We start from the raw sequence: 21,737 nt of genomic DNA on the forward strand, positions 1-21,737 counted from the left end.
ACCCTTGAACAGGAACCCCTGACCTTTGGCATGCTGAGTCGTGAAAATTAGAGAAATTCCGTTTCTTAGAATTGTCCATAAATCAAATGAATCAGCTGTACATTCTGACCCGTACAGACTGACTAAATCTTCACTTCCATTATCACAAACATGATGTAAACATTTCTTTCTAGAAGATTTATAATAAAATAAAATGCAAGGCAGTTAAAGGTCAGCGAGAGTCCAAACAGGTTTGTCTTGACTGAACAGCATTCTGCTGAGGTTATTCTCGACTAGCAGCTTGGATCAACGGAACAAGGGAGTGACTCACATTCCAAGTCTCATGGTGAGCTTGTGACTTTACATTCCCACCCGCTTTCTTTTGTACATATTAGCACGCAATTCCATCCTACGCCCCTCTTCCTAGAACCATATGGGTACAGTACATGACAGAGAACATAGCTTATCTCATAAACATTGGAAATTCTGAAGAGTGTAATTCACTCCTTTCACCACTGTCACCACTTGTTTATTTGCTCCACAGGTCTGATCATTTGTTTGCCTCTATAGACAAAAAAAAACAACAAATATAACAACATTAATGAGACTCAGATTGTATGCTTTTGATGTCCCTAGTGGAGACAAGGTGGTTTTAATCTCTCTAATCTACCACTTTTAACAAATGATAGAAACTCTCCTGAGTTGGGTCAAAGGAGTTAAATTTCAACAAAATAATGATTGAAGTAAATCAAAAGAGACAAAAGGAAAGAATATTTAAAAACTGCTAAATTATAGTTTCAATCTAAGACTGAAATAATGGAGTCAGGGGGCTTGTGCTAACAGAACTATTCCAAGTAAGAGTGAAACAAATAATAGATGTGAGTAGACTGTTTTGTACAATCTAATATTTTGTTTCGTGAGTTTCTTTAGCAATTTATAGCCTGAATACAGAACGTATGCCTGAATCTTTGCCGAACTGTATTCGGATATAATCCTGTCAATAAACTACACCAAAGAAGAAGAGATAAAGTATAAACACAAAGCATGCCATTGTTACCTTTGATGCGCTTGTGATTCAGGGCTTTATGGGAAGTGGATCTATAAAGTAGTTTTTGTCAAACAGTTGATTAAATATCTCTGTGAAACTATAACAAATTAAAAGCACCCACTAGTGGTATGGATTGGAACCACTTTGGAAATGTTTAAATATGTTGTTTGGAAAACATCAATTTAGGAAGAAAAGGAAAACCCATATTTTGGACCTGCTTCAGGGTTAACATCCATGCCAGATTGTGGGTTCGCCAGAGTGTTTTATGACAGATATGATGTTGGTTATGACCACATGATAGCTAAGCACATTATCTGCTTCGCTCACCGCTCCCTCTGACAAGTTTTACTTTTAATTTTTGAGAAAAGGGAAGTGGATTAGCAACATGTTTACATGACAAATATGAAATATTGAAAGGAGAAAACATTGTGCTGAAGATGCAATGTATGAACTAAAATACAGCAACAGAAACTGTGAGGCAGAGGAGTAATTTCTAGTTATTCAACGTTTAATAAATAGTTTTTAAAAAGTTGTACGTTAATCTGCTTCTAAAGCTCACATTAATGTTCCTGTGAGCGTCACTGTCCCAACCAAATTAAATATCCTACCTCCTTATGTCAGTCTGCAGGTACTGTCTGGTCCTGTTTTGTTACAGGAGCCTCTCTTCTTTCTTTTCCCTTGTGACCACTCTGGACTCTTTGTGTTAACAAGGATTTCTCCAAAGTGACAAAGCTAAATATTCTCTTAAAAAGAATGGTGTCTGCTAGAATACTAAACCCCATATTTCAGTGGACAAATAGTCAGTACAGTCTTTCTCAGAGCAGCCTCAACAATGGCTACGGTTGCAGAAGTTCGTCCCGTAATCGGGGATTTCAAGTTCGAATCCCCACTCTGGCTGGGATTCGAACTTGAGCAAGACGCTTCATTCACATTTCCTGTTGGTGGTCAGAGGAGCTAGTGACACCGGAGCATGGCAGCCTCATCTCTGTCAGACTGCTGAGGAGCAGACGTGGCTACACTTCAGTAGCTCCATCACACAATTAGCGTGATGTGTGTATGAATGGATGAATGACTGAATGGTGTGTGTACAAAAATGCACAAAAGATACAAAGAAACATTGAAACAAAAAAGTATAAGGCACCAAATACTTTGCAAGATGTGCTTGTTCATTAGTGAGAGACCACCTGGCATTGTAATTCAACATTATGAATCAACCACTGATTTTTTTATGAATTTAAAAATTGTGCAAACAGGTCAATTTAGAGCTAGATTTGTTTTCTGACCTTTTCACAAAATGAAACATATGAAACTCTGTTACATTTATGAGAAGACAAGTTGTATTACTTGTGATGCTTCTTCAGCTGTTAATGCAACTCTCTACTGCATAAAGCTTCAACATGCGTTTGTTCAGAATATAAACTGTTTCAACAGTTAACAACTGAACTGCAAGCTAATTAATAACTTCAATTGAAACAGAAATTTCTAGCTGTTATTTTGCCTATCTCCAAGTCACTGTGTGTTGACCTGTGCTTCAACAACTGGATGGTTTTCTGGTCTCTTCTGCTCTCTGGTGGCTGTTTCAGATCATTTGATTTCCAAATTGGGTGTTTGTGAGGAAATAAAACAAACTGGCACTCTATAACTCATCCTTTTGACTTTTTGTTTTTATTGGTTTATTTTGTCTTGTCTGTGTCGACTCTAGACAGGCAAATTAATCCCTGTTTATAGTAAACAATGAGTATAAATAAACTTAATTAGCTAAAAGGAATCAAACAAGACCAATTCATGACTTCGTGAATAATCTTACAGCAGAGATGTGCAACTTGTTTGCTTCTTCATCATTCTGCTTTTTTTTTTTTTATTTATTTATTTAAATTAGTGGTGATCTGGCAACACTGCGAATTCCAGAGCATGAACGCATCAGGACTTGATTGGGATGAATCTTTATCATTACGAGTCAGAACGCAAAAGTTCCACCAGCTGGCGCTCATCACAACTCTCAAATCAACAAATCTGTTGATGAAGGAGTTTTGCTTCAGTTTGTTCACTTAAAATGATTCGTTCATTTGAAGAGGTCGTTCATGAACGACTCACTACCGCTTTTGATTCTTTCTAAGTGTCAGAACTCTCATACGGCACCGAGGCAGCAGCAGTCACTGAGATTCAATCAGAGCTGGAAAAAGATTTACGACCATTATTAAAACACCATGGGCCGTGAGTAGCTACTAAATATGGGCAGAACTTTGTGCCATCAGAAACTGAATTTCAGTAGGTTATATTTTCTTCAATTTTCTATTAAATTTGTATACAATAAATGCGGAATTTACATCATTTAAAATCCAGTGTATTGGTTTGGAAAGGATTGTCTCGAAAGGGAAATTGAAATTGAAATTGAAATTAATATTTTCAAACTGAATTCATTTAGCAGAAACAAAATATGCCACTAAATTCACGTCAGTGGAGTGTGTTTTATTTAATGGCGTTAATATTAATATTGCGCTCTATTTTTTTATAACTAACTAAATATTGTTGTCAGGACACTCTTGTAATATAGATATTTTATCTTAAGGAGTTTTATCCTAGTTATTTAAAGATTGAAAGCATTAATTTGCTTTGAAACTGTATTTTATGCTAGTAAACTTTCAGCTCTCAAATACTTTCATTTTCTGTTTTTCCCACAAAATTTCAGTTGGACATTTCAATAGATCTGGCCAATGGAATGGAATGGCTCAGTAAAACACATCAATTATAAGAAAAACTGTCATGTGAAAGCTAAGATAGGGTTTATCAGCTTAACATAACATTTACTTTTAGGCTATCGTTTGTTTACAATACGCTTCTTCCTGGACACGTAATGCATTTGTTACAAACCAGAGCGTCTAGTCTCAGACCGCAGCCCATTCGACGTGAAGAATGAACTTGATCTGCGTTCGGTTCGCTGAAGTCCGTCCTCGTCACATATTGACGCGCAGGGTACTCCTTTCGCGTCAATATGTGACGCGAGGAGTTTTACCCAATGCCTTACGGTAATTTTTGCCCTAAACCTAACCAAATCGTCGGGTTTTGAAGGTTCGGCAGCGGTTACGAGAACCCTTCGCGTCAATAATCCACGTTAAAGACGTGACCTTTCCAAATCGTCAACATGTGACGCCGAAGGACCCTGCCCAAGTGGTCAGAAATTGTCCCAACTCGTCAATATATGACGATTCGGGAGTGGGAATGTGTTGGTACAACGTATTTTGGTCAATCTGCGCTTGATTACCATGCGACCCAAAACATTGATTTTAAGTACTGAAAGTGAATGGTGAAAACAGAAACTGAAAATTTTTGAGAATTGAATTTTCACAAAGACCAAATACAGTTTCAAAGCAAATTAATTCAGTTTCACTTCATAAACAATAATTTCCAAAACAATGGATTTCCGATTATGCTAATTTAGATTACGTTTTTATTCCTTGAAGTTGAGCAATACATATTCGAGCAGAACTTATTCAAATTCAGTTTCTGGCAGCAAGTTCTTCCTGACCATATAGTGTAGGCCCTACTTTTAAATTAATCTTTGTCAGATTTAAATGGTTCTTTATAAGATTGACGAATGAAACGTTGCTTAACAAGTTTTCTAATTACTATTCACTTTTGCTAACATTTTATGGTGTTTTTTTTTTATTAGTCCTGTTGGAGCATCAATCTACTCTTATCTTTATCTCAAAAATGAGCTACTACAAGCAGTCAGCAGCAGTCAAATAATAAAATTATTTATAATATCTATTTTGTCTTCATAACCCTAAACCTCTCAATGCCACGTCCTATTCACCCCCCATTAATTCAAAGTCAAAACTTTCATGTTTGATTGCTTTCAGGTAAATTCTTGGAGATAATAAAACCATTCTGTGCGGTGCTACCCGAGGTCCAGAAACCTGAAAGAAAGGTCGATATTTATTTCTATTTATTTTTCGCTTACAGTGTTATAATTTTGAAGTTATTAAATGACATTTATCTTGGTTTATCTTTGTGTAACTCCTGACAATGTGTGCTTGACCAACAGATCCAGTTCAGTGAAAAGGTGCTATGGTCGTCAATTACTCTCTTCATCTTTCTTGAGGGTTCCCAGGTAAGAAAAAATGGCATCAGTATTTATGTAAAACGTTAGTATTTCTACATAAATACTACATAAATGCCTGGTCTTACAGTTATTACTAAATATGTAATTCTAAAAATAACAGGTAAAATAAGTTATTCAGTTTTTAATATGTCAATTATTAAATAGTTAATTATTATGTAGTAAGTATGTATCCACATACTTACGGATGTATGTAATTACTCAAATTAATAATTGACAAACAACTTTTTTTTCCATAAATATATTTTCCTCAATAAATGCACCACTGGCAGACAATTTGAGAGCTCCCCTAAATCAAGTTTATTATAAAAGCTGTTTCTTTAGATTGTCCTATTATTTTTCCAATGATGGTCATTAAATTAAAATATTTTTAAGTTTCTTTTTGCCATGCCAAATTTGGCATTTAATATATGCAATATAATGTACCTGGGGCTGCACAGTGGCACAGTTGGTAGCACTGTTGCCTTGCAGCAAGAAGGTCCTGGGTTTGATTCCCGGCTCGGAGACTTTCTGCATGGAGTTTGCATGTTCTCCCTGTGCATGGTGGGTTCTCTCCAGGTACTCCGGCTTCCTCTCACAGTCCAAAAACATGACTGTCAGGTAAATTGGTCTCTCTAAATTCTCCCTAGGTGTGAGTGTGTGTGTGCATGGTTGTTTGTCCTGTATGTCTCTGTGTTGCCCTGCGACAGACTGGCGACCTGTCCAGGTTGTACCCCGGCTCTCGTCCGTAACGTAGCTGGAGATGGGCACCAGCACCTCTCCCGACCCCACTAGGGACAAGGGTGTTAGAAAATTGATGGAAAAATTAACCCCAATTTCTTTGGTGGCAGATACTAATTTCCTACCTTGAGTAGAGATCATAAATATATATATATATATATATATATATATATTTTAAAATAAGGATATTTTTAATTATTATCTACTAACTAATTCAATCTATCTCATGAACTCTGTTCTTTCAGATTCCCATCTTTGGCATAAGGTCCTTAAACTCTGCAGATCCATTCCATTGGATGAGAGCCAATCTGGCTTCAAAAAGAGGTATCCAATCCATCCAACACATGCTAAGCAAAATAAAGTAAAATAAAATACTAAAGTTTTGCAGACAATGAGCTAACAAGCATATCTTCATAGGTACTCTGATGGAGCTGGGTATCTCACCCATTGTCACCTCAGGCCTGATAATGCAGCTGCTGGCTGGAGCTAAGATCATTGAAGTTGGAGACACCCCAAAGGATAGAGCGCTCTTTAATGGAGCTCAGAAATGTATGAAACGCAGACCTGGCTGTGATCTAAAAATTTCATTTGTATTTTGGATCATCTAATCTTTTAATGTTTTCAGTGTTTGGGATGATCATCACCATCGGCCAGGCCATTGTTTATGTGATGACTGGCATGTATGGAGATCCATCAGAGATGGGTGCAGGGATCTGTTTGCTCATCATCATTCAGGTAAGAATGGCAAAAAGTGTTTTGACTGATCAAAGCATTTGAAAATATAATGTGTAAATTATAAAATTTTTGAGTTAGTACAAAGGCATTTTTAGAGAAGAAATTACCATACAGCGTGTTAGAAAAGTATCCATACCTCTTGAGTTTTTTTATCTGCACTATGTCACCTCATAAGCCGACACTTCAACGTATTACAATTTGGGACAAATAAAAATTTGAAAAGCATGGTGTGTGCTTGTATTTAGCATTTAAGCCCCCTTTAGTCTGATAACCCTACATAATATTCACTGCATTTATTGTCTTTAGAATGTGTGAAATATGTGTCATGTCCCAATAAGATTTCCTGAAATTTGTGGTCATGACAAACTGCAACTAGACTGTATGATGCATAGGTCACTGATTACATGGTGTAAGAGCCTTATGATTAAAATAAGCAATTACTGATGTGGCAGGAGCACACAGCTTTGACACTTGGGTGGTGGGTGTGTAGAGGTGGGCGTGACTGTCACTAAGGTATGAATGGGAGCCATACTGGCGCGCTGATTTTGTATGTATGAGGAAGCGGGTGCGCCGGTGGTGGTCATAATTTCTGTTGACCGTGTTGTAATGTCGTTTATTGTTAGCCACATTGTATGGTTTAGCCTGGTCAGTATGTGTCAGTACTTGTAAAGTCTGAAGTATGACTGTCACAGTGGAATAAATTGATGATTGCAACAACCTGAAGCGACTTGGAGTATATTGAAGCACGCGTCGGACAGTTTGAAATTCACCTCGTTAACCCAGTGCGGCCCTCTACAATACCGTTAGTTTGCCGCACATTTACATGGGTTTTACTTAAACATATAGACTAATTCCCAGAGTCATAGGGTCTATTGCATAAATAATAATTTAATAATATGCATTGACTGCCAATAAGAAACATTTTTACACAGCTTCCCCTGATTGAATGTATTCCTTTGTAGCTGTTTGTAGGAGGGCTGATTTTGCGGCTCCTGGATGAATTACTTGAAAAGGGCTATGGCCTTGATTCTAGGACCCCCCTGTTCATTGCCACCAATACCTGTGGGACCATCATGTGGAAGGCCTTTAGTCCCACCACTGTGAACACAGGAAATAGTAAGCAACCAAAAGACCACTCTTTCAGTAGTCTTCCTGATGAATTGAGTATGCTTGGTTGGACTGTTCTCCAACTAATGTTTCTATGAAGTACAGATTTATTTTTGTAATTTTGTGATTCAGACACAGAACATGAGGGGGCAGTCATCGCTCTTTTTCACCTCCTCGCCACAAGGACTGACAAAGTGCAGGCTCTCCAGGAGGCCTTCTGCAGGCAGAACCTCCCCAACCTCATAAACCTCATCACTACAGTGTTTGTCTTTGCTGTAGTTATATACTTGGAAGTGTGTTGCTTTCTACTGTTTGTGTGTCTGATTCTCCATTAGAAATTGAGTTTTGTCTAAAACAAAAAATCTGATCTTCTCACAGAGATTCAGAATTGATCTGCCCATCAAATCTGCTCGCTACTTTGGCCAATATAACACATATCCCATCAAGCTTTTATACACCTCCTACATTCCCCTCTTCCTGCAGGATGCTTTGGTCTCCAATCTGTATGTTATTTCCTATTTGCTTTTCACACGCTTCAGTGGAAATTTTCTGGTTGATCTGCTTGGAACGTGGTCCGTAAGTATACCAGTATTTACCTGCTTTAATTAAGTTGATTTTAAAGCACTGAACCTCACCTTCATATTACTCTAAATTTTGCAGTCCTCATTATTTTAGTTGTTCTCTACCATATATTGGAAATTAAGATATAACAGGTTTGTTACTGTAATATGACAATCTATCATTATTTTTACTAAAAGTTCAATTTAGGATTTTCATGTCTGCTTACATGGTTGCTGCTGGAAAATTTAGACATAGTTTAGGTTTCCAAAATCATAAAATCAAGACAGTGAAAGTACAATGTCTAAACTTGAGAAAGTGAAAAATAATTAAAAAAAATAAAACGAAGTATGCTTGTTCATTTAAAATCATAGCCCAAATATAAAACATATTTGTATCACTATATGTGATTTGTGGTAAGCATCATATAGTTCTAGATGTTTGGACATTTTTCTTTAATAAAATATTCTTTACCTGTTCATGATTACAGGAAGCTGGTGGCCCAGCCCGTATTAAGCCTGTCCGAGGACTTTGCTACTACCTCTCTCCACCAGAGTCTTTTGGTTCTGTTCTAGAGGACCCAGTCCATGCACTAATTTACATCTTTTTCATACTCGGCTCATGTGCCTTTTTCTCCAAAACTTGGATCGAAGTTTCAGGTTCTTCTGCAAAAGATGTAAGTCATGGCTGCAGTCTATCAAGTGGTGGAGGTGTGGGGTTTTTTTTTCAAAGTTATTTTTGTGTTCAAGCTGTGTTCTTCATCACCATCCAGGTAGCGAAGCAGCTGAAGGAACAGCATATGGTGATGAGAGGATACAGAGAAACCTCAATGGTTCACGAACTGAACAGGTAAAATCAAGATTTTCACTTTATGGGTTTATTTGGGGTTTTAATCAACTAAGCAAACAGAAACCTCAACCATCTTGATTAATGAGTCAATACAGCAAACAGTTAAAAGACAAGCCAAGAGAAGACATTTTATTATTACAGATAAGAGAAAAACAAGAAGCCTCTGACTGTAGATGCTCTTCCTTTCCAAGGTAGGCTCATCAAGAAGATAGTCACGGTGGTCCATAATTTTTGTGTTCCGATGAAGAATCCTTCTCCAGAGGTTCCACAGTCGTCCCCGGAACAGAACCAGCCTTCTTTTTTCAGGCTGTTGAGGATTTTTAGGTCCCTGGTTCTAATGCTGTCGCCCCAGTAGATGACGGCAGAAGAGATGGCTCTCACAACAACAGACTTATAGAAGATTTGCAGCATCTTGGTGCAAACCTCGAAGGATCTTTGCTTCCTCGAGAAGTACAATCTGCTCTGTCCCTTCTTGTAGATGGTGGTAGCATGATACAGTTTCATTAATGTTCATATTTGGAGCATTGCACTATGTGGGTAGGAAGACAACTTCAACCTCCAGGTTTTCTTTTAATCGACAGCCAGTTGGTTGAAACTTTCTCAGAGTTTGAAGCTCCAGCAGGACATAATTCCATGTACAAACTATCAGTATAAGAAAACGACCTAAGTTTAATAACCCCTGGCAATTCTGGTGTTTTGTTTTGACTGTGATACCTTCCTGGAGGACATCGGCTGAGAAAATGCTGCCATCAACTAATCATTCTCCTTCTAATGCTATTAACTTTTTACTTTCATGAAGAGCAAAAATAATTCTTTCTTTTTGTGCATTCTGCTCTGTCTTTTCAAACCCCCAAGTCGGTCATGGCATATGGCCTCTTGCAGTGAGCCAGATTCTGCTGGAGGCTTCTTTGTCCTCTCCTCTGACTTGTATAGTGCTTTTCATGACCCTCAAAGATACTTTACAATGAAATCAGTCATTTCCATTCATGCACACAATCACACACTGACGATTGCAAGCTACTTGGGTAGTCTGCCATGTCGTGCCATCGGCCCTTCTGACCACCACTGGTAGGCAAGGAGATGTGTCTTGCCAAAGGACACAATGATAGAGGCAGACAGAGTAGGGATCAAACCGGATAGAAGGGAATCAAACGCACCGATTGCAGGATTAACTACCACTGCCGCCCATAAAGAGAGAAGTGAATTCTGAAAGTCAGGGACTCAATGCAATCTACTGTTCCTTATATATAAACTTTTCAAGCTACTTTGAATAATTAACTGAGCTTACTGAACTGTTTGGTAACTAGGATCAATTGGAATCTATGTATGATTGCATTGAAATGACTTTGTAAAGTGCCCCAAGATGGCATTTGTTGAGAATTGGTGCTGTATAAATGAACTGAATTGATCTCAATAGTTTGGAAGAGTGGTCAAATATCCTTCAGAAGCTTGTTGATGGTTACAAGGACTGTGTGGTTTCTCTGCAATTTGCTAAGAAACATTTACCATAATAATTGGTTATTAAATAACATTAAAGTTGAATGTAAAATAAGATATCATCTTAATAGTTAAAAACAGAGTAATGTTTTTTATAAGCATGACGACTGTCTAAACTCTTCTTTATTTACTTCTGACAGCATTTATCATTTTTTCAGCCATGTAAATTTTTCCCAAATCTTTTTTTTAGGTACATTCCAACAGCTGCTGCCTTTGGTGGAGTTTGCGTCGGCAGTTTAACGGTGATGGTGGACTTTCTTGGTGCCTTTTGCTCTGTCACCGAGATGCTGATAGCTGTCAGCATCATCCACCAGTACTTAACAATCTTTGTGAAAGAACAAATTGAAGTAAGCAGCATGGCATCTGTGCTCTTCTAAAACAAGCTGTTACCTTGCTTTTTTTTGGCAAGATAACAGCTTTTTAGAAAGCTGTTACAACAATTTTTGTTGCTCTCTTTTACATCCATGAACTGTATCTGCTCAGCTGAAAGGGGATGTTGTAGGATAGTGAACTACATGCTGACTTTCACATAATTTACTCTCTCCTCACTCAGAAATCCCAAGAGGATGAAGATAACGCCTCTTCAGCTGAACATCCTCAAAACTCCAGATAACTACCAAGACTTTCTGAATAGCTTCTCAAAGAAATCTCTTTTACTTTTTATATGTTTTTCCGTAGACTGAGGAGCTAGCGCTTCAGAATATAAGCATGATTAGGAGGTGACTGCCAGCTGCCTGTGTTTAGTGATACGTCTTTGATTAAACCTTAACTCTCATCTTAGTTATATCTCTGTTAACCTGCCAATCAGAAGCTGGCCTGTCAAGTGCTGATTCAAATACTGTAAATGTTCCTTTGTGTAACCTTGATTTGGAGCTGAGGCCTCAGAGCTCACATTGGGCTCCAGCCTCAGGAGGGGTGCTCTGAACACTCATCCATTAAGTGTTGGTTCTTGTTCTTTTAATGTGTGGCATTCAGGGATCTGCAGTATTAACTCAACCCCTGAAGAATGTATTTTATATTGTTTATATTACATAATATTATGGATTAATCTATTATGAATAAATGGATTAGAGGGCTTGAAGACTTTCCTCAGACAAGGAGATTGGCAGCTCAGACTTTCAGTGCACCTCCAACTACATTAGAGGGCTTGTAGACTTATTTTACATGGGATACTCTATTCAAATGATATAATTTTTCAAATAAATATATTAGTTCTCAAGAAACATATGCTCCATATTTATAGTGTATTTGATCCCCAAATCAAATAGTGTAACTTGCCAGCCAAGGCATCATTATAGTGCTAGGTGGTCGCATTGATGCAAATGTTTAGCATCAGAACGCTGGCTCCAAACCGACGGGCACACTTTGGCAGGCCCCGATTAATTCTTCAGGAATTTTCTAGTTTTGTTATGATCTGCAGCTAAAGTGCTAAATAAATACTCAAGTGAATAAACTTGATTTTAATTCAAAAAGGTAATGCACAATACTTGATAAATTAGGCTGCACAAGTTTTCAATTGAGTAGCCTATTCAATAAATTATCGACACAAAATAAAATTTTGTAATAAATTGAATGAAGCTCAAATGATCATTTAAATAAATTAAATGTAAATGAAAATATTCTCAATTAATTCCGTCTCCTTTTTGTGCATTTAGTTTTGTTTGTTTCCAAAGAAAATACGGTTCCTTGCGTTTTTAGTAAAGATTGTATCAACTGCACTTGTTTGCAGTACAGACTTTCAAGATGTGCTGGCACTCTTTGCTAAACCTGAACACTTCCACGTTGCTCAATGCGGTAGTAGTGCTTCCGTTTTAAGGAGAGAGGAAAAACCCTACGAACATAACTTTGATCTTTTAACCCAATGAGAACAGGAGGTATGGCCACTGACGAATACGTTTTACGCGAAGCCGCTAAAATGGACGCTGTCTCTTTAAATCTTTGAGCTTCGTGTCTGTAACGGTGACGTGTCTTTCTCCTCCTCCTCCCGGTGGCTCAGTCAGTCAGTCAGTCATTGAGATTCACTCCGAGCTGATTTTCACTGGAGGGGAAAGGATATACGACCATTGTTAAGGCAACATGGGCAGTAAGTACTACTTTTTGAATGAATCTTCATCAGCCTGATGCCTGTAGCCTCTGAAGAAAACCTCATGTTGTTGTTTAGTCCGTTTTCTAACTTAGTTAGCTTACTCTATTAGGGTTCACTTTAGCTTCTACTGCTAGCTAACGTGTAAATTGTTGCTTTTTTGCCGCTATAAAATATTTCTGACAAAAACCTATTTTTGGAAATAATTCAGCGAACTAGAAATATTTTATGAATGCGGTTTATTTTTTTTTTCTTTTTGTTCTAAAGTTCTAAGCTGCGGACCGAGTTAGCTAGAAACCCATAATGAGCTAACCACTCATTCAAACACTGACAGTCTAGTGATGACGATGCATAACAGACCTGCTCTTATCTTTATCTCACTGTCAATAAAATCAGGTACTACAATCACGTGGTACAGATGAATACTTGTAAAACAGTCAGCAACAGCGCAATAATAAATATTTTATAATATTATGCATTTTGTGTATTTAAATTTCCCATGAGTCCGCCCCACTCTCAATGCCACGTCCTACTCATCCCACCAATTATTCCCAGTCAAAACTCTCATGTTTGATTGTTTCCAGTTAAATTCTTGGAGGTAATAAAGCCGTTTTGTGCGGTACTACCAGAGATCCAGAAACCTGAAAGAAAGGTAGATATTTTTCATTTATATTGTTATTATTTTCTTGTTATTAGATGACCTTTAATCTTGGTTTATGAAGCTTCCTCTTTTTGTAATTCCTGACAATATGTGTCCAACAGATCCAGTTCAGAGAAAAGGTGCTATGGACGGCAATTACTCTCTTCATCTTTCTTGTGTGTTGCCAGGTAATTAGAAAAAATGCTTTCAATGTACTACAGTCTACTTATTATGCCAAGCATTGCTGTTTCTTTGACTCTAGAAATAACAGGTTAATCTGTATCTAACTATAGTTTGGAGTTTGTCAATTACAAACTTGTAATTGACAAACTCCATATTTTTGCCTAAACATATTTTCCCCTTAAATACACCTCTGGCAAACAATAAAATGAAAATTCCTCCAAATCCAATTCATTGTGAAAACTGTGTTTATGTCTTTAATTGATTGTGCTATTTATCTCTAATTCTAACAAATATGTTTCCTAAAAAGTAGTTATATTTATTTAGTTTTTGTCATGTTCATCTTTTTACAAAGCTGAATGTGACATTGTCTGTGTCATATAAAATTGGTGTCTGCGGCAGATGCTAATTTCCTATCGTCAATATATGTCATGAATAGTTTTAGAAAAAAGTTACTTTATTCATTATGTGCTAACTAATTCAGTCTTTCTCATGAACTCTGTTCCTTCAGATTCCGCTTTTTGGCATAATGTCCTCAGATTCTGCAGATCCATTTTACTGGATGAGAGTCATCTTGGCTTCAAATAGAGGTATTGGTCCAACATGCTAAGCAAAACTAAAGTCTTTTTGACATGAGCTAACGAATCTACCTTCATCTAGGTACTCTGATGGAGCTGGGTATCTCACCCATTGTCACCTCAGGCCTGATAATGCAGCTGCTGGCTGGAGCTAAGATCATTGAAGTTGGAGACACCCCAAAGGATAGAGCGCTCTTTAATGGAGCTCAGAAATGTATGAAACACAGACCTGGCTGTGATCTAAAAATTTCATTTGTATTTTGGGTCGTCTAATCTTTTAATGTTTTCAGTGTTTGGGATGATCATCACCATCGGCCAGGCCATTGTTTATGTGATGACTGGCATGTATGGAGATCCATCAGAGATGGGTGCAGGGATCTGTTTGCTCATCATCATTCAGGTAAGAATGACAAAAAGTGTTTTGACTGATCAAAGCATTTGAAAGTATGATGTGCAAACTAGAAAATTTCTGAAGAAATTTAGAAGAGGTCTGCCAAACAGTGCATATCAGTTGCATCGAGCTATTCCTTACATGTTGACTAACATCGACTTATTCTCTGTAGAATGCAAACCTCATGCCATAAGACAGCTAAGCTCCCAGTCATCTTTTTTATGTATATATTTGTATTAATTGGACTGGTTGTACGTCTTTGCAGCTGTTTGTTTCCGGGCTGATTGTGCTGCTCCTGGATGAATTGCTCCAAAAGGGCTATGGCCTCGGTTCAGGAATCTCCCTGTTCATTGCCACCAACATCTGCGAGACCATCGTCTGGAAGGCCTTTAGTCCCACCACAGTGAACACTGGAAGAGGTAAACAACCAGAGATCACTCTTCCAATACATTTCTTGATGTATTAAATATGCCTCTTTTAGCTTTTCTCAAACTTGTTTTGGAAATGACAGAAATATTTATTACTTTTGTAATTTTGTGTTGCAGGAACAGAATTTGAGGGAGCAGTCATCGCTCTTTTTCACCTCCTCGCCACGAGGACTGACAAAGTGCGGGCTCTCCGGGAGGCCTTCTACAGGCAGAACCTCCCCAACCTCATGAACCTTATCGCTACAGTGTTTGTCTTTGCTGTAGTTATATACTTTCAGGTGTGTTGCTTTCCTTCTGTTTCTAGCTGTGTTTCCATCCAACTGTCAAGCGAATTGTGAGCAAACTTTTAACAGCCCCAAAAACAAAATTAATGCGAATTAGGCCTGTGTTCTGTCTACTGGTTTGAGGCTATTCAAACTAGTAGACAGAACCAGGTCACATGAAGCATTATTTCGTCAGATGTTGGCTGTAAAATAATACAATGTAGAAATGTCTCCAAGTTTAGTGCCTCTATGAAGACACAAAACCATCAGTGGATTAGAGCATCCTACCCAGAATACATTTTTGTTGCTCATCAATTTGATTTGACTCAGTCAAAAAAAAAACTGTCAAACTATTTTTTCCTGTCATTTTTTTAAAAATGAAAATGTCGGGGCGTGCCGTGGTGGCGTAGGAGTTAGCGCGACCCACATTTGGAGGCCTCAAGTCCTCGACGCGGCTGTCGTGGGTTCGACTCCCGGACCCGGCGACGTTTACCGCATGTCTTCCCTCCTCTCCTTCCCCCTTTCCTGTCAGCCTACTTTGTAAAAAGGGACTCTAGAGCCCACAAAAGACCCCCTGGAGGGGTAAAAAAAAAAAGAAAATGTCAAATTCAAATACCTCTCATGTTTATTCCCTTGAATTAGTATTCAACAATTGTGCACATCTTACATCAAGTAGATGAATACATGTAACTTTTTCTCCGTAATGACAAAAAACACTGACTGCGGTCCAGTAAATATATATAAACATTAAAATTAGACCTTTCAGTGGAGGAAAAAGTTTGCTATGCCAGAACTTATTTGGAGCATATGTTTCCATCTCCCCTTTTTTACATATTAACTCTGGAAAAACCAAGCAAGCCTACAAATGTTTTTTGCAAAATTTAAGATTTTATTAATTTTTTACTTTTGCTGTTTTGTTCCAACTTTGAATGCAATGCTTTGAAATGCGCTAGAAAAGTTGATGGAAAGATGGTTTCTGTGACTGATTCTACAGTATTAATTGAGCCTCATCTTATACAAAAATCTTATCTTCTTATAGGGATTCAGAGTGGATCTGCCCATCAAATCTGCTCGCTACCGTGGCCAATATAACACATATCCCATCAAGCTTTTCTACACCTCCAACATTCCCATCATCCTGCAGTCTGCCTTGGTCTCCAACCTGTATGTTATCTCCCAGATGCTTTCCACACGCTTCAGTGGGAATTTCCTGGTGAATCTGCTTGGAACGTGGTCTGTAAGTACACCAGTATTTACGTGCTTTAAGTTATTTTTTTAAGCACTGAAACATACTTTATGATTCCCTGTGTGTTTTAAAAATATTATTTTAAAATGTTATTTTTTTCTTTTTTCTACCATATACTAACAGGTGATTAGGATGTAACATGGTCATGTCTGTATAAGGATCCAAATGTGAAGATGCATAGTAAAACAGATGATGAAACAATATTTAGTATATAAATGTAGAAAGATCAAACTTGGCTGGGAAATCTTAAAGAAATATTCTCAGACCTCAGAATAACTGAAGTGCTATAGAGGAGGGCTGCACCGATTGCAGTTTTCTGGTCGATTGATGATTACCGATCTTCTAAAAAGCCTAACTTAATCGATTCCGATTTTGGCCGATACCAGTTGTCTGAACTGTTGCTTAATGTATCAAGAAAGTTGCTGAATTGGCAATAGCGGGGTGACTATTGTTAACTGTAAATGTGCAGACATGACCTGGTCGGCCGGTTTGTCAGTCAAACACAGAAGAAAAGAAAAGCACGGTGATTGATTTTTAGTCTTTTGCCGAGGTTGATAACATCTGTGGATAAGATCGTCTTCACATATAAAAATCTGCCAAAATTAAGAAAATCTGCACCGATAAATTGGCTGGCCGATAAATTGGTGCACCCATGCCATAGAGTGAAATATTACAGGTTTGGCTGGCTGCTGAACTGACATATTAATCTTATCTGGGTTTGAAAGCAGGAAATTTCTACAAATGTTGGCACTATATGATTTTGTAATATTTTACTGTCTTTTATCATTATCTCAGAGCTCCTCATACACTGAAAGTTGCTGCATATCGTCTATGTTTACACTCAAATCGCTTGTTGACTATACGGTTTAAAATCATAACCCAACCATAAGACATTTTTCTATTACCAAGGTTTTTGTTTAGCAAAATAATTTATAGGAAGCCTGTATTTCATATAGTTCTAGATGTTTGGACATTTTTGTTTAATAAAATATTCTTTACCTGTTCACGATTACAGGATGTAACATCAGGTGGCCCAGCTCGTGCCTATCCTGTCGGAGGACTTTGCTACTACCTCTCTCCACCAGAATCTTTTGGTTCTGTTCTAGAGGACCCAGTCCATGCAATTATTTACATCTTTTTCATGCTCGGCTCATGTGCCTTTTTCTCCAAAACTTGGATTGAAGTTTCAGGCTCTTCTGCAAAAGACGTAAGTCATGACTGCAGTCTGTCAAGTGGTGGAGGTGTGGGTTTGTTTTCAACGTCATTTTTGTATTTAAGCTGTGCTCTTCATCACCATCCAGGTAGCGAAGCAGCTGAAGGAACAGCAGATGGTGATGAGAGGACACAGAGAAACCTCAATGGTTCATGAACTGAACAGGTAAAATGATGATTTTCACTTCATGGTGTTTATTTGGTCAGATAAATCATTTGGCCATGATGACTGTCTAAACTCTTCTTTATTTACTTCTGACTGTATTTGTTAATATTTTTTCAGCCATGTAAATTTCCCCAAATGTTTTTGTTTTTAGGTACATTCCAACCGCTGCTGCCTTTGGTGGACTTTGCATCGGCGGTTTATCGGTGATGGCGGACTTTCTCGGTGCCATCGGTTCTGGCACCGGTATCTTACTGGCTGTCACCATCATTTATCAGTACTTTGAAATCTTTGTGAAAGAACAAAGTGAAATAGGCAGCATGTCGGCCATGTTCTTCTAAAAAAAAAAGAAGCTGTGATCCTGCCATCTCCTGCCAGCTTTTATTGAGTTTTGTCTGTATTTCATTTTTGTTCTTTTTTACATCTATGAACAATATCTGCTCTGCTAAAGACATTGAGGAACCCTCAGGAGTCCCAGCTGAAATGGGATGCTTTGGGGAAGTGAACGCCATGCTTACTTTCACATCATTTACTCACTCAGAAATCCCAAAGAAGATGAAGAGAACACCACTTCAGCTGGATATCATCACAACTCCAAACCAAGATTCAAACCAAGATTTTCTGAATAGCTTCTGGCAGTGATATTTTATTCTTTTTACATGTTTTCCCCACACAGGATTTAGTGCTTCAGTATGCAGGCCTACTCAATTAGGAAGTGGCTGCCAGCTGCCTGGGTGCTTAGTGGTATGTCTTTGGTTAAACTTTTACTCTCAGCTTAGTTATTTCTCTGCCAATCAGGTTAGGGTGTGGACAGAAGCTGACCTGTCAAGTGCTGATTCAAATACTGTAAATGTTCCTTTGTGTAACCTTGAGTTGGACCTGAGGCCTCAGAGCTCACATTGGGCTCCAGCCTCAGGAGGGGTGCTCTGAACACTCATCCATTAAGTGTTGGTTCTTGTTCTTTCAATGTGTGGCATTCAGGGATCTGCAGTATTAACTCACACCTCATCAACATTCCTGTTAGCCACATCTGGGGGATTCTTCTTTTGTTTTTAAATCGTTCCCTCTTCTTATAGCTTTTTTTCAGACAAACGTATGTTTCTGTACATAGACCACACATTGAATAACATTATTCAATGTTATTCAACATTGAATAATGTTGACTCTGTCTTAAGAGTAAAATAAAGTCTTTGAATATGTAAAGAGAAACTAAAACATTTCAGAATAAACTTGTTTAAAAAACATTCTGAATAAAAGAGACTTTTGTGAAAAAAGTATTTTTCAATAACTTGTCCAGTGTGTAATTAAATTGTAATTATTTTGATGTACGATTTCAAAACCTTCAGCAGCAGTTGAGACATTTTGATTTTGGATATGCTTTAAAATAAAATAAAATTATTTTTTTATTTCATTTTGGCTGTAGAAGTTGCTAATTAGTTATTTGGGGATGTAATCCATACTATGTGATTTACACACATTTGCATTTATCACTTTTATTACAAATGTATTATTGCAAAGTACAGCTTGTTTAAGGTCATATTTTTCATTTGTAAAAAAAAAGTTAAAAATTCTATTTTGTCATTAGTTGTTTTTTTGGCCTAGAAGGTTAATTTTTACAATAAATATTTATTTTTTGCTCAATATATAGATGAATATTCTTAAAGTAATGGAAATGCAACTTGCACCAATCATTAAATAGCGTACTTTTGATATTTTCTGGCGTTTTTGACCTATAGGGGGCAGCAGAGCATTGACGCTACCGGAAACGATTAAAAAAAAGAAGAAGATGATCGCATCATGCTTTAACAAGGATAGTTGTGAAACAGCTACTTTGTTATGTAGTGAAACGTGTAGCTGTTTAGTGTGTGTTTTAATTTTTGAAGTGTGAACATATGTTCCGGGAGCTGTTGGCTGCTGAAGTAAATTTAAACGAGGCCTGTAGCTTGTTCCAGCTGGAAGAAATGAGCTCGGTCCGACAGGAAGGTGAGCATCCTGAGCTAGCCGGCGGCTAACTTTTCTGGAAGGCTATCACTAAAGTTTATTAGTGTGATTAGAAAATGAACCATCGGGTTCTTATGCAGTGTCTAAACAATAACTTATTGTCATATGTGAGGCGGGACATTTTGAAGCTGTGAAGTGTATTAGCAGCGGACGGAAAACCTGCTGTGATCATCTCAGGGTTTAACCTTGAGCACACACAAGATGCATGTCACAACTAGCACATATCTAAGATTAAATTAATAAAGGCTGCTTAGCTTCCGTCTGAACCCGGATTTTGATACTAATCCATTAGGATGGAAACATCCCTGTATGTCCGTAACATGTTACATACTATTTAGCATCTACTCTTAATGAGCAGATGCTCATAAAGAGCATTTCAGGGTTTTTAACTTTGAAAGATGAAATTTGTTAAACAAGATTGTAACAGATTAAAGCTCTAACCTCTCTCTTTGATTTGGTTTTGTGATGTCTTCTAGTTTGTCAAATATTTTTGCTTTCTGCTGCAGGTAAAGACAAAATCATATTTGTCACCAAAGAGGATCATGAAACACCGAGCAGTGCTGAGCTTGTAGAGGAAGACCCCAATGATCCGTATGAGGAGCAAGGTGAGCTGGTCTCTGGATGAGTGTCTCTTGATTTCTGTTATGCAACGTCTCAACCTGGACTTCCACTCTTTTCCGTTTAGGTCTGATTCTCCCCAGTGGGGAGATAAACTGGAACTGTCCCTGCCTGGGCGGGATGGCCAGCGGTCCCTGTGGGACTGAATTCAAGGACGCCTTCTCCTGCTTCCACTACAGTAAGGAGGAGGTGAAAGGCTCTGACTGCCTGGAGCAGTTCAGGACCATGCAGGAGTGCTTGCAGCGCTACCCAGAGCTTTACCCAAAGGAGGATGATGCACCATCCAGCCAGGCATCTGAGGACTCTGCTGGGTCTGCGGAACCGTCAGACCCAGCAGCTGGCTCTGAGAAGGACTCCTCCGATCCCACACTGTCTAACACAGAGAGCTCAGCAGAGAGCTAATACTGAGCCTTACTGTGGAGCTCATTTCACATTCAGGCGTCTTGTTATACATCTGGAAAAAAAAGAAAACATACAGATTTTTCCAATTAATATTCATCAGAATTAAAAGTACTAAGATAAAAGGGCTTGTTTCGCTGTAAACAAAACAAGCTCATATCATACAAGCTGATCATGTAGGCCAGCATCAGCTACCGTCAAGGCAACAATCATTTCTATTGGCCAGTGGTTTCTCTGCAGAACAGAACTCATTTCTTGGGATTTATGGAGCAGAAATGTTACAGTACCAATTCTGCTACAGATTATCAAAACTCATTAAGGTTTGTGGTTCCCTCAGGTCAAAGATGGGTTAAACGGGAGATAATTACTTGACTTTAGTTTGTGATCTTTCAGGACCAAGCCCATCATGCTCACCGGGTGCACATTGTGTATACTTCAGTTTGCCTTTCTGTCTACTCTGATTGATCGTAACTTCAGAAACTGTAAAACTGCAGTAACTTGTGTTTTAAACTTTTGGTTGTGCCCTCCTTTTTACAGATAGGTTTTACTAAATTTCATAGAAAGCTCAAAGTATTTATTTTCACCGTCCTGTGACTGAATACTTAGAGATATGAAGAGTTAACATACTGAAGAATACTTTGTTCACTTTTCATTGTGAGCTCCTCAGTGTTGTTTCCACTGTTGCCTCTCAGGCTGCACTTATTCTTCTTAATTTATAACCAGACTTGAAGTATTTCCCTCATCTGAACCAAACTCAACCTTTTGTGTGCAGCAAAAGAACGATTGCAGTGAAAATTGCTTACAATTTTGTAATAAAAAGCATTGTAACTTTTCATTGTGTTGCACTTTATTTTTTAAAAATATTAATGCAACCAACCAAGTAAAACTGACTTGGAACTATCCTGACCATCAAAAACTAATG

General features: G+C 38.0%; 3 protein-coding genes and 1 long non-coding RNA gene across 5 annotated transcripts; 3 read left to right on the forward strand and 1 right to left on the reverse strand.

Moving 5' to 3' along the window:
* The first annotated feature begins 3,074 nt into the window (after nt 1–3,074).
* LOC114135411 (protein transport protein Sec61 subunit alpha-like) lies at nt 3,075–11,836 on the forward strand. Of its 2 annotated transcripts, XM_028002688.1 has the most exons (13): nt 3,075–3,241; nt 4,888–4,955; nt 5,073–5,138; nt 6,113–6,191; nt 6,285–6,416; nt 6,493–6,602; nt 7,565–7,718; nt 7,842–8,002; nt 8,088–8,285; nt 8,758–8,943; nt 9,040–9,116; nt 10,804–10,960; nt 11,167–11,836. In XM_028002688.1, the coding sequence occupies exons 1-13, from the start codon at nt 3,235–3,237 to the stop codon at nt 11,224–11,226; spliced, it is 1,455 nt and encodes a 484-aa protein (XP_027858489.1). In that variant the 5' UTR covers nt 3,075–3,234; the 3' UTR covers nt 11,227–11,836. The 2 variants fall into 2 exon arrangements, with proteins under 2 accessions (XP_027858489.1, XP_027858490.1); XM_028002689.1 differs by lacking the exon at nt 8,088–8,285 and having other exon boundaries at nt 3,076–3,241; nt 7,842–8,023.
* LOC114135414 (uncharacterized) lies at nt 11,365–19,353 on the reverse strand. The gene is made up of 2 exons (XR_003593592.1): nt 18,620–19,353; nt 11,365–11,429 (listed from the first exon to the last, which is right to left on the reverse strand). It is a non-coding gene; the product is annotated as an uncharacterized LOC114135414 (long non-coding RNA).
* On the forward strand, nt 12,566–18,212 carry LOC114135412 (protein transport protein Sec61 subunit alpha-like 1). Its single transcript, XM_028002690.1, has 12 exons — nt 12,566–12,696; nt 13,281–13,348; nt 13,459–13,524; nt 14,028–14,106; nt 14,177–14,308; nt 14,385–14,494; nt 14,751–14,904; nt 15,031–15,191; nt 16,216–16,413; nt 17,438–17,629; nt 17,724–17,800; nt 17,952–18,212. The coding sequence occupies exons 1-12, from the start codon at nt 12,690–12,692 to the stop codon at nt 18,136–18,138; spliced, it is 1,431 nt and encodes a 476-aa protein (XP_027858491.1). The 5' UTR covers nt 12,566–12,689; the 3' UTR covers nt 18,139–18,212.
* Nucleotides 19,354–19,548: 195 nt separating the features above from the next.
* On the forward strand, nt 19,549–21,650 carry LOC114135413 (mitochondrial intermembrane space import and assembly protein 40-A-like). Its single transcript, XM_028002691.1, has 3 exons — nt 19,549–19,780; nt 20,305–20,403; nt 20,484–21,650. The coding sequence occupies exons 1-3, from the start codon at nt 19,690–19,692 to the stop codon at nt 20,816–20,818; spliced, it is 525 nt and encodes a 174-aa protein (XP_027858492.1). The 5' UTR covers nt 19,549–19,689; the 3' UTR covers nt 20,819–21,650.
* The last annotated feature ends 87 nt before the right edge of the window (nt 21,651–21,737 follow it).

The sequence above is a fragment of the Xiphophorus couchianus genome, chromosome 20 (genome assembly GCF_001444195.1).
Source record: "Xiphophorus couchianus chromosome 20, X_couchianus-1.0, whole genome shotgun sequence".
NCBI lineage: Eukaryota > Metazoa > Chordata > Actinopteri > Cyprinodontiformes > Poeciliidae > Xiphophorus > Xiphophorus couchianus.